The sequence below is a fragment of the Mandrillus leucophaeus genome, unplaced genomic scaffold (assembly GCF_000951045.1).
Source record: "Mandrillus leucophaeus isolate KB7577 unplaced genomic scaffold, Mleu.le_1.0 Scaffold223, whole genome shotgun sequence".
Classification (NCBI taxonomy): Eukaryota; Metazoa; Chordata; class Mammalia; order Primates; family Cercopithecidae; genus Mandrillus; species Mandrillus leucophaeus.
In genome coordinates this window covers 4,358,975-4,371,555 of record NW_012102288.1, presented here as the reverse complement: position 1 = coordinate 4,371,555, position 12,581 = coordinate 4,358,975, and the positions used below count along the sequence as shown (strand labels likewise).

At 36.1% G+C, this 12,581-nt stretch overlaps 1 protein-coding gene across 1 annotated transcript in view; it reads right to left on the bottom strand.

Annotated features, from left to right (window-relative positions):
- PKHD1 (polycystic kidney and hepatic disease 1 (autosomal recessive)) overlaps nucleotides 1-12,581 on the bottom strand; it is a 507,823-nt gene that overhangs the window by 10,513 nt on the left and 484,729 nt on the right. Inside the window, 2 exon segments of the mRNA XM_011981329.1 lie at nucleotides 606-725; nucleotides 6,285-6,449. Of these exon segments, the coding sequence (XP_011836719.1) occupies nucleotides 606-725; nucleotides 6,285-6,449 (285 nt within the window).

Genomic DNA, 12,581 nt, shown 5'->3' with positions numbered 1-12,581 from the left:
TTAGTCAGATAAGGGCAAAGCATTCATCCCCGGCAAATGCTTATCTTTTCTCTGTTTGGCACTAATTCTAATGGCAATTTAACAATATAACAAGTAATATCATCTGGCATAATACACCACGGAGGCAAATAATACATTTTGCTGAAAGTACAGCTAAACAACAAAGCACAGCTTAACAAAGCTGACTCATGTGTCGAGGGTTCTGTACTCAATCTAATTTGCATAGTTGTATTTGGCAACTGTACTCTTCTTTCCCAAATTCAATAATGTTGCCAAATTGGCAGCTTTGCAATAGCTAAAGGAAAGATTATATGCCTATACTCTAGTTTCTGCTTTACGTAACGAACTCAAATGTTAAACCAATAATCTTCACATATATATATATATATAAAGTATATGTATCAATTCAAATAATTGGTGAATAGATGAATGAATCAGCCAGACGTGTGTATTTTTCTGCTGGGATATTTCTTTGAAGGAAAGTAACAAAGACTAAGAAGGGGCTACAAACGAAATTGCTTCAGAAACACAGCTGAAGGAGAGGGAGGCTCAGTCGGTCCACAACGGGTCTGTCCTGTGGGGATCATCTCCACCTCTAAGCTTACCTTCTGCCACCACAGTGTCTTCTTTTTTAGGCCCTTGTGATTCTCGGCATTTGGATGAGGTGTGGATATGATTATTTTCATTATTAGTCTGGGATTCGGGAATCTCTTCAGGTTTTGTTTCTGTATTAATGGAGAAAAAGAAGCGGTTTTTTTGTTCAGACAAAAAGAACATTTTTATTTGTAAGTGGGACCATCAGCATTTAGGTGTTTCCCTTGTATGTATCCTTGTCCCATAATTATCATATACATGCAATAGAATGCATATAACATATTCAGAGTTCAAGAAATAATGCCATAAAATCCTATATACTGACCACCAACATTATGGTATAAAACTATACAAATAGCAGACACATGTGGCTACTGATCACTTAAAATGTTGCTAGCTAAATTGAGATGTATTGTAAGTATAATGTACACAGTCAATTTTCAAAAAAGTGTAAACTACCTAATATTTTTATATTCATTACATGTTGAAATAACATTATTGATATATTAAAGGGCTACTAGAGAATTATATATGTGTCTTGCATGTGTGGCTCATGTTATACTTCTGTTGGACAGAACTGATTAGCTAGTGACAGAATATTATTAATACTTTTTAGTCTTTAATTTTGAAATGAATATTGATTCACAGGCAGTTGTCAAGAAATGTACAGGGAGGATGCAAGCATCTTCACCCAGCCTTCTCCATTGTTAACAACCTGTGTAACAGTATGATATCAATACCAAGGAATTGAGACCAGTACAAGCCACCAAATGCAAGATGAGGGGGGCTTTTAGTTGAAGACTGTATATCTTTAGTCTATCCCTGGCTGAAGAGGTACTTCATCTTCTATTCATCTACTTAATAAATGCATTCATCTAAAATATATTTATATTCCTCATGTCAGGCACTGTTTAAGGCTCTGGGAATACTATGATGAGTAAAAAAGATCTGATCCCTGCCCTGATAGAGCTTTTATTCTAGTTTGGATGGCAGAGGATAAACAAATAAATTTGTAATATGGCAAAGTAATGCTATGACATGGCATGAAAAAGAGGTAGTTATGGGTGGGAAGTAGATCTTTTTTTTCTTTTTCAACTTTTATTTTAGGTTCAGCGGGTACATGTACAGGTTTGTTACAGGTAAATTGCATGTCACTGGGGTTTGGTGTACAAATGATTTCATCACCCAAGTAGTGAACATAGTACCAAACAGATAGTTTTTCAACCCTTAGCCCCCTCCCACCTTCCCCACTCAAGTAGGCCCTGGTTTCTATTGTTCCTCTCTTTGTGTCCATGTGTACCCAATGTTTAGCTCCCACTTATAAGTGACAGCATGCAGTATTTGGTTTTCTGTTCTTGCATTAATTCACTTGGTTTAGTGGCCTCCAGCTGCATCAATGTTGCTGCAAAGGATGTGATTTCATTCTTTTTATGGCTGCATACTATTCCATGGTATGTATGTATCATATTTTCATTATTAAGTCCACTTTTGATGGGCATCTAGGTTGATTCCATGTCTTTGCTATTGTGAATAGTGCTGCAATAAACATACAAATGCATGTGTCCTTCTGGTAGACTGATTTATACTCTTTTGGGTATATACCCAATAATGGGATTGCTGAGTTGAAAACTTCTGTTTTAAGTTCTTTGAGAAATCTCCAAACTGCTTTGCATAGTGGCTGAACTAATTTACATTCCCACCAACAGTGTATCAGCATTCCCTTTTCTCCACAACCTCGCCAACATCTGTTACTGTTTTAACTTTGGTAATTGCCATACTGACTGGTATGAGATGGTATCTTATTACATACTAGACTTTAAACTATACTACAAAGGTACAGTAACCAAAACAGAATGGTACTGGCAAAATAATAGACAAATAGACAACAGACTAATAGACAAATAGACAAATGAAGCTGCACACATACAACCATCTCATCTTCAACAAAGCCAACAATAACAAGCAATGGGGAAAGGACTCCTATTCAATAAACGGTGCTGGGAAAGTTAGCTAGCCATATGCAGAAGAATGAAACTTGACCTTTTCCTTTCACTATATGCAAGATTAAAGACTTAAATGTAAGACCCAAAATGGTAAAAACCCTAGAAGAAAATCTAAGAAATACCATTACGGACGTAGGCCTTGGCAAAGTTTTCATGATGAAGCCTCCAAAAGCAAATCCAACAAAAACATAAACAAAAAAAGCAGGACCCAATTAAACTAAAGAGCTTCTGCACAGCAAAAGAAACTACCAACAGAGGAGACAAACAACCAACAGAATGAGAGAAAACATTAACAAACTATGCATCTGACAAAGGTCTAATATCCAGAATCTATAAGAATTTAAATCAAAAAAGCAAACAATCCCATTTAAAAAAATGGGCAAAGGACGTGAATGGACACTTCTCAAAAGAAGACATACATGTGGCCAAAAGTATGTGGGAAAAAATGCTCATCATCACTAATCATTAGAGAAATGCAAGTAAAAACCACAAGGTATATATTTTTGGATAGGCATGATCCGGAGGGATATACCCTGAAATAAAATCACAGTAAAACAAAACAAAACAAAAAACCAACAAGAAGAGAAAAGACAAAAGTCAATTTTACTTAAGAATATCTTTGATAAAGCAGTAAAGATAATTAAATTTTATTTAAAATCCATATGTGATTTTTCCCAAGAAAAAGCAATTTTACAATTGAATTTTGAGCTGAATTAGCTATTTTTTCATGGAACACTATTTTTACTTGAAAGAGCTTGAAAACATGATTGAGAAATTATGGTTATTCATACTTGTGTATTTGGTAGATTTCATTTTTTCTCAAATGAATGAAGTGAGCTTGTAAAACAGAAACAACTTACAATGTTTGTTGCCAGTGATAAAATTCAAGCTTTCATGGGAAACTTGGAATTTGGGAAAACTTGTATCAACTGCATGAGCGTCACAGGTTTCTAATTCTTAATGATTCATGTTATTAACAAATGTGATCTTTTTGAATAGTAGAATAAAATATGTCAATGTCGAGAAGATCTTCACGACGCCATGAAACAATATTTTCAAAATGGTCAAAGCATAACGCATGGATGAAAGCTCCATTCAAAGTATATGATGAGACTGGTGGATTTTCATGTAACAAAGTACAAAAAGGACATTGAGATGGCACTTTAAGTAACTACTTCTTGTCAAGTCTGGGTGCAGTAGGAAAGAAGAATGTCCACTATTATCTGTAAAGGCTATTAAAATGCTTATGCCTTTTCTACAGTGTATCTGACTGAGGCTGGTTTTCTTCATATACTTCAGCAAAAACAATATATTGCAATAGGTCGAATACAGAAGCTGCCAAGAGATTCCAGCTGCCTATTAAGGAAGACATTAAAGAGATTTGTAAGAATGCCACACTCTTTTCACTATATATTGTTTGAAACTACAACTTTTTAATTTAAAATGTTTTGTTTACATGCAATGCATATATTATTTTGAAATAAGGTAATGAGTAAATTTAAAATTTTCTGTTTAAACTTCTAATTTGGAAATACTAATGGATATAGAACTCACATAGACAAAAGTTGTTTAGATTCTCAACAATCGTTGAAAGTACAACAAGATCCTTAGACCCAAATTGAAAAAGACAGACACAGAGAGCATATAGCTTAACCAGAGTATCCTTTTTTATGAGTAAGTCGTGGAACAATATATTTTTCTGATTCTGAAGAAATGAATGCTAATTTTAGAAACTTAATAAATATAAAATGCAGAAGGTATAAAGAAGGAAATACAAATCACTTATACAGATCTGACTACTGTAAAACTTTCATAAAGTTCCTTGTAATTTCTTTACATCTTTTTTGTTTGTTTAACATAGTTAGGAGTCTGTGCCCACTAAGGAAAATATGGGGATATCATACAAGGTAATGTGTCCACAGATATTGAAAGGTTGAAAGAGCAACAGTAAGACACTGAAGTAATAGATATATTTGTAAATGCAGGAAGAAGCCACTTCTAGGGCTGGGAGATCCAAAGTGGAGTTAGCAGAGCTTAGGAGTTAGAAAAAGCCATCTCTAGAGCTTAGGATTAAAAGTGAGGTTAGACCTTAGGGAGAGACCCCTGCATGGCTGCTTGGTTTAGATACAATATGGAAGATGAGAATCAAATCACCTACTTCACGGGATTACATGAGATAAAAATTTATGAAAATTCTACTTACAAGCAGACAGTACTACACACACTGAATGTAGACAGAACTTTAAGAAGGAAAAACAAAAAACTGCAAATCACAGCAACACAAAGCAGAACAAGGTCAAGATCCCATTCTTCTTTAGAAAGACAAGGAGCTGCCTTGTAGTTAGTCCAGTCCAGATCAACAGGATGAAGAGAGAAGCAGGGATACCAGGCTGTAGCTCAGTTCAAATACAGAAAATGTATCCAGTGGAGCTTCCTTTCCCAAGCATCTCTCAGAGTTCCAAGCCCAGTGAATGTTGTAGTAGTGGGACTATGCTACTTTCTCTCACCTTTATTTTGATCTTTTGTCTTTGTCTCTCTTTATTTTTCCTCTTTTAAACTTCACTCTTGCTTATACTTTGGTTTTGTAGGGCCTCCTAGTAACACAAATATTTCTTCCACTCATTGGGTGGTCTAGGGTTGGAGGAATGGGTGGAATAAGGAATTTGCCAATGCCTGATCTGCTCACCTGTCTCCTCCACTCTAAGATAGAAAGAAGCTTCATTTACAAAGCCTCTTTCGCTCAGTGACTACAAGTCTCCAGCTTTAAAATATTAAAAAATAGCATCCACTTCTGGGAAATATTTAGGAACATACTTAATTTCTATGCTAAAACAAAAACAAAAACAAAAAACACTAAGCCCTCTCCCATTTTAAAGGAGAAGAGGAGAAGATGACATTTTCCCCGATTCTTTTTTTATTTTATTTATTTATTTATTTATTTATTTATTTTGAGACAGAATTTCGCTCCTGTCACCTAGGCTGGAGTGCGATGGCGCAATCTCAGCTCACTGCAACCTCTACCACCTCCTGGGTTCAAGCAATTCCCCTGCCTCAGACTCCCGAGTAGCTGGGATTACAGGCGCCTGCCACCACGCCCAGATAATTTTTGTATTTTTAGTAGAGATGGGGTTTCACCATGCTGGCCAGGCTGGTCTCAAAATCCTAACCTCAGGTGATCCACCCCCCTCGGCCTCTCAAAGTGCTGGTTTTCCCTGATTCTTTAACTCACTTTTTGAAGGCTCAGCTGGCAATGGAGTATAGTGTTTCAGAGAATGCGATCTAGAGCCAAACTGCCTGGCTTCTTCATGATTTTGAGACCTTGGGCAGGTGACTTACCCTTTTTGTCCCTCTTTCTCTACATACATAATAACAGGCACAATATTTATCACCCACCTCATTGGGTTGTTGTGCAGATTAAAGAAATTCCTTTATCTGAAGTGCTCAGAATGTGTTCCATAGTATTTAGTAAACATGAGGTTTTATGATTATTGCTATTATTACTCAAGATTAGGCAATCCTTTTCTCTAATGTATTAACTGAACAATTTGGCTTTGTGTAATTTTATATTTTAGAGAAGCTCACAAAAATTTGTCTTTGGGGAAAGAAAAAGAATCATTAATATGTTATGCACGATGACTTTGTTTTTCAGAAATTTTCATTCCAAAATTTTTTTAAAAATCTACATACTTCTGCTTTTGCTTCTTTTAAGCCAACAGCACACCAGACAGCTCAGAGCCAGCCATGAGGCCACAGAGGACAGGGAAGCAGCCAGGATGATGGTCGACTTCTCCTTCCTAGTCACAGGCAAGACAGCAAATGACTGGGATCGAGCTGTAAAATTGACTCCTATGGGGGGAAAAGAAGACGTTTCAATGATATGTTAATAAGATGCTAATATAATTAAAATATAGTAAAAATAAATACATTTATAATAGTATCTGTGACATAGTAGGTGTTCAATATATATTCATTGAATTTAATAAATAAATAAATTATAAATCCAAGATTTATATTGCTAGAGAATCATGAGATTCCAATATTAACACATAACAGTTATTTCCAATTCTGTCAATTACTGATTGAGAATTCTTCCAATTCTCTCTTCTAATTTTCAGACCTACCTTCCATACCAATGCAAAACTTCAGCTTCTTTCACTCATGTTTCACTAATTAGAACAAAAATATTCTCGGCTCCAGAATGTGTGAAATTACTTGCTCTGATGTATGTATGTACTCAATACGTGCCATATAACACATCAAAACAGGGGCATAGGGACTCCTACTGCAGCACCGAATTGTCTTAGAGAGTTATGTGATCTGGAAAACTAGGAATAGAACAATGGCAGATAGAACCACAGGCCATGAATGATGGGGCAAGATTGCATCCTCCTGTTGAGAGAGTCCAACTCTCTAAAAATTCATCTGAAACTCCTCCCATTTTTGGAGACAGAAAAATTTCTCATCCTGTTATTATTTATGAAATGAGGCATAAAATAATCTTAAAAAGAAAGTTACCTATCTTCATAAAAACCCATACACAAATGTTTATAGCAGCTCTATACATAGTAAAACCCAGGAACAACCTAAATGTCCTTTAGCAGGGGAGTGAATAAACAAACTATGGTTTATCTAGACAAGGAAAACCACTCAGCCAAAAAAGAAAGTAAGGAAAGAAAAAAGAATATAAACAAACACACAACTGATAACCTGTAACAACTAGAATTAACATAAAAGGCATTATGCTGAGTAAGGGAAGCCCATCTCTGAATGGTACATACTTATAGGATTCCATTCATATAACACTGTAGAAAAGACAAAGCTATAGAGATAAAGTACAGATCAGTGGTTGCCAAGGATGAATGGTGGAGAAAGGCTATATGTATGTGAGGACAGATTTTTGGGGTGATGAAATGGTCCTTATCCTGACTGTGGGGATGGTTACATAGATCTATACATGTATTTGAATTAATAAAACCATGTACAAAAATGTCAATTTTATAGTACATTAATTTTTAAAATAAATTGTTTTAAAACTTGCCTTTAATTTTGGGTGTGATGAATATATTCATTATTCTAATTATGAAGATGCTTTCATGGGAGTAGACATGCATCAAAATATATCAAATGGTATGCTTTCAATATGTTTATCATATGTCAATCATATCTCAATACAAACAGGTTTATTTTTGAAAAAACTTGCTTATGAACAGTTACAGCCAGCATTTTTAAAGCAGCTTATTCAAAACAAACAAGCAAACTTCAAACTTCTGCTTTCATCCACATAACTCAGGCAAAAAGAGTTTTTATTTTATGTACTCAAGGAAACACCATGTTTTTCTTTGCTGTGCTTTCACTGACAATTTTACTGGAAGTCACAGTCAGATCTTCAATCTCTTAATTTCTGACGGATTTGGTCCCAAAGCTACTAAAACAAAATCTCCTCTGTATACATCATGTATCTGAGCCATATTTGGCTTGTTTGTTACCAATTAATTGCTTTTTAGGGGCATATGAATAAGCTCAATCAGGCCTAGAGATGGGAGAACAGATTTTACTTGGGATTTACAGAAGTAAAAACTAAATTCTTTACACTTTTATCCATTTTTCAATGATTGCTCAGTAATTGTTTACTTGATCAAGTTGATAAGTTACCAGTTCCCATTCTTAAGATATTTACAAGCTAGTAAATGAAATAAGATACACATAACAAACATTTGTTAGGCAAATCAGGATGTTACACATGCCACTAGAATAATGCAAATCAATTGCTTTGGATGTTTATTTTCCATTGATATGATTAGGGAAAGCATCCTGGAGGGGGAAGTATCTGAGGAGGCTTTGAAGGCTGTGCAAATAAGTGAACAAAGACACATAGGAGAAAATAGCTATTGATACTTAGGAGACTCATGCAGGAAAATACTGGAACTTAACGCTAGAAGAATTTCAGACAAATCTTGATGGGCATTAAATATCAGGCAAAAGGACCTTGAGAACATTCTGAAGGCATGAAGTATTACAGAAGAAAAGATTCTTTTTTATTTTTTTTTAATAGAGGAAGAGTCTGTCTCTATCACCCAAACTTGAGTACAATGACTGGCACGATTATAGCTCACTGTAGCCCTGAACACCTGGGTTCATATGATTCTCCCGCTTCAGCCTGCCGGGTGGTTGGGACTACAGCCATGTGTCACCATGCCTGGCTAATTTTTTGTTAATTTATTGTAGAGGTGGGGTATTGCTATGTTGCCCAGGCTAGTGTTGAACTCCTGGTCTCAAGCTATCCTTCAGCCTTAGCCTCCCGAAGTGCCAGAATTACAGGCATGAGCCACCCCACCCAGCCTAGAAAGGGAGATTCTAAACAGAGAAGTGACATTAGCCACATAAAATATAGTCAGTCCATTTTTGTATAGAACACAAAAATGACAGAGAAGTTAAAGTCAGGGCGACCGGGTGAAATTATCTAAATGAAAGGGTGGAAACCACTGGCTCTCAATTACCTTAGCAGCAGAACATTTTCTAAAACTGCAATCTTAAAAATAATCTGAATATGAATATATTCACTTATTCATAAACAAATATTTATTTGTAGCTATGATGCACCAGGCTTTTCTACACCCTTGGGATATAATGCCAGACTAAGCAGAATCTCTGTTCCTTTGGAACTTTGGTCTCAGTGGAGGACCCAGCACACAGACAGTAGACAAACAAATAAATACATAGATACTATAAAGCCAGGGAGTGATAAGTGCATAAAGAAAACTAAAGTGAGTTTATGAGACAGAATGGCTGGAGGTGTAGGGAGGATTGGGGATGGTATAGACTGAGTGATCCAAAAGAGGCCTCTTTGAGGAGGAGATATTTGAGAAGAAATCTGAATGAGTTGAGTGAGCCATGTGAATTTCTGGAGGAAGAATATTCCAACCAAGGAATTGGCAACCACAGGTAGAGTTTCTCTGGTTAAGTGTATGTGTGGTGAAGGTGGTGGGGGGGATTTGTGGGTGATACCTGGTTACATTAATCTCTTCTCAGCCCAGCAGCCCCTGAGGGCCTTCTGAGAACCCCATGGCACCAAGAAATGGTCAGAAAAGCCACAGCCTACACCATGATAATGATAGTGAATGTGGAAAGGCTGGCTACGAAGTCAGTACTACAAACTTACAGAAACCCTTACCTCTTGGCAGTGTCTCAGGAAGTTTAGAAGTGATAAATGAGCTGGATTTGATAATATATCAGACTTAAGGAGATTCCATAAATACTTGGGCATATCTATTTTCTATATTTCTAAAATAGGAATAATAATTTCTGCTTCTCTCTAAGATATTGGAGAGATGAGGGAAAATAGTGGAAATGATTGCAAATTCTCTGCTTGATTCATGAATGAATGAAAAAACAGACCAGGCATGGGGACTCATGCCTGTAATGCCAGCATGAGCCCAGGGGTTTAAGGCCAGCCTGGGCAGCATAGTAAGATCCCATCTCTACCAAAAAATGAAATAAAATAAATTAGCTGGGTGTGGTGGCACACACATCTGTAGTCCCAGATACTTGGGAGGCTGAGGTAGGAGGATTACTTGAGCCTGGGAGGTCGAGACTGCAATGAGCCATGATTGAGCCACTGCACTCCAGCCTGGGTGCTGGGTGACAGAGTGAGACCCTCTCTAAAAATAACAACAACACCACCACACACACAGACACACAAAAACAACAAAAGAACCAACAATAACATAAAAGAATGCTTAACAGACCTATTATTTTGAAGCCTATTAGAAATAAGAAATTTCATTGATTAGCTGAAATGTGTGAATATACGCTGCTTTCCCAAACATTCTAACACTTGAAATTGATATACTTGGAAACAAGGAGTTACTCTCTGGACATGTACCATTACTCAGCATGATGTCTATAAGGGGTCACAGAAGTGCATGTCTTTACTATTTTTCCTTTCTTTTTATCCTCCATTTATTGTCTCCAAATTTAAACTTTTATAAATCTCATCTGAAAGAGTCTCATCTTATAGACTTGATCTTGAAAATTATGGGGAATAATTCAGTGAAAAACACTAAGGGAAAACTTTCCAGATGATTCTTCAGTTAGTTGTTTTTACAGGCTGTCAGTAGAAACTACAATAAAGCAGTAGTCTACTAAGTGTGAACACCAAGACTAGTTCAAAATTACAGGAGTTACCAAGAAATTTCTGTCTCGCATTTGGTTTTACAACCTCTTCTTTAAAATGAACTTGATAACGTATTTGGTTAGTCTTAATTAATTACTGAGGTAATTAAAGGACAAAGGCCTTTTAAATGTCAGACAAATCTGGAACAAAATATGCATTCCTGCCTCTCTCACCCTTTAAAACATATCCGTTCAAAAACTCAAGGTTATGGCACAATGCCTGGGAACTGGGAATCCCACGGTCAAGGACACTACACATTTGTTATGAACCTGTACTTATATCAGGACACTTTGACACATAAAGTGTGTGTAAATTGCTTGTGTGACTTTATTCTTTTTAACAAGTATTTAAGCAATCATCCTCTGAAGTATAAATGTGACTCTCATAAAACATATAATGAGCACTTGTCAACAGGTTATTTATCTCATTAATGAAGAAATCAGGAAGAACACGAAACTGGTTTAAATAGCATTTAAGAGATAATGATCATATAGCCAGGGAGCAATAATATTATCTGACCCCAGAAGATAGTCTTTTTGTCAAAAAACAATCCAGGCTGGACGTGGTGGCTGACGCCTGTAATCCCAGCACTTATGGAGGCGGAGGCAGGCGGATCAGGAGGTCAGGAATTCAAGTCCAGCCTGGCCAACATGGTGAAACTTCATTTCTACTAAAAATACAAAAATTAGCCAGGTGTGGTGGTGCATGCCTGTAATCCCAGCGACTCAGGAGGCTGAGGCAGAAGAATTGCTTGAATCTGAGAGGTGGAGGTTGCAGTGAGCCGAGATCATGCCTCTGCACGCCAGCCTGGGTGACAGAGCGAGATTCCATCTCAAAAAAATAAAAATAAAAAAAATCCAAAACTTAGAATTAAAGGAAAAATGATTATGATTACAGATCTTATCAGTGTCATACTGGAACAGTTTCAAAAGGCCCATTGAATGTTTTATTAAGTTCTCTCAAACATACATTTGTTTCACTTACTATTTATTATTTATTTATTTATTATTTATTAGGACTCAGACATGTTTATTTGTAGAAGATTGACATGCTGAAACGATTTTTATACAGTTAAGGATGCAAATGATATCTGTAAACATCGGACTATCAAAATTTTGCTTTTATTGCCCTGTATCCATTGCAAACTTATTCCAACATTTCTTCCTGGGCTATATGAAAACTATCTCCCAAATGCTCTTTTAATTAGTTTTCTTGTCTTCTGATTTCCTCATTAGTGAGTTAAATAACATGTTGACAAATGATCATTATATATTTTCAAGAGAGTCACACTTAATACATCAGAGGGTGTTTTTTTCCATATTTTGTCAAAAAGAACTGGATCAAATGCGTAATTTACACACCCCTTATTCTGAAGTGCCAGGATGTTGATGGGTATTGTCCCCATTTGGTGGGGGGTTGAGGAGGACAGGACCCAAAGTTAAAATTTCAAGATCCCATGACTCTCTTTCTTATACATTAACATTCTCCTATTAATATCCAACCAAATGTCATGTAAGTAAATAAAGGAAAAAAACAAGTAGAACACTGAAAGTAAACTTCAATGTTGAGGAGGAAATGTACATTTGGTTTCTTGCTCACCAGGAGTATCCTCAGGTTTCTATTTTTACATGTGCTCTTTCTTCTCAAGCTTAATTATACAGTCAAGTGAATTTATTTTCTAAACTACGATGACTTCTTATTCATTATAGTAGCTATTCCCAAAAGGGAGAAAGGATTGTCTTCTGAAAAAAGAAAGAAAGAAAGAAAGAAAGAAAGAAAGAAAGAAAGAAAGAAAGAAAGAAAGAAAGAAA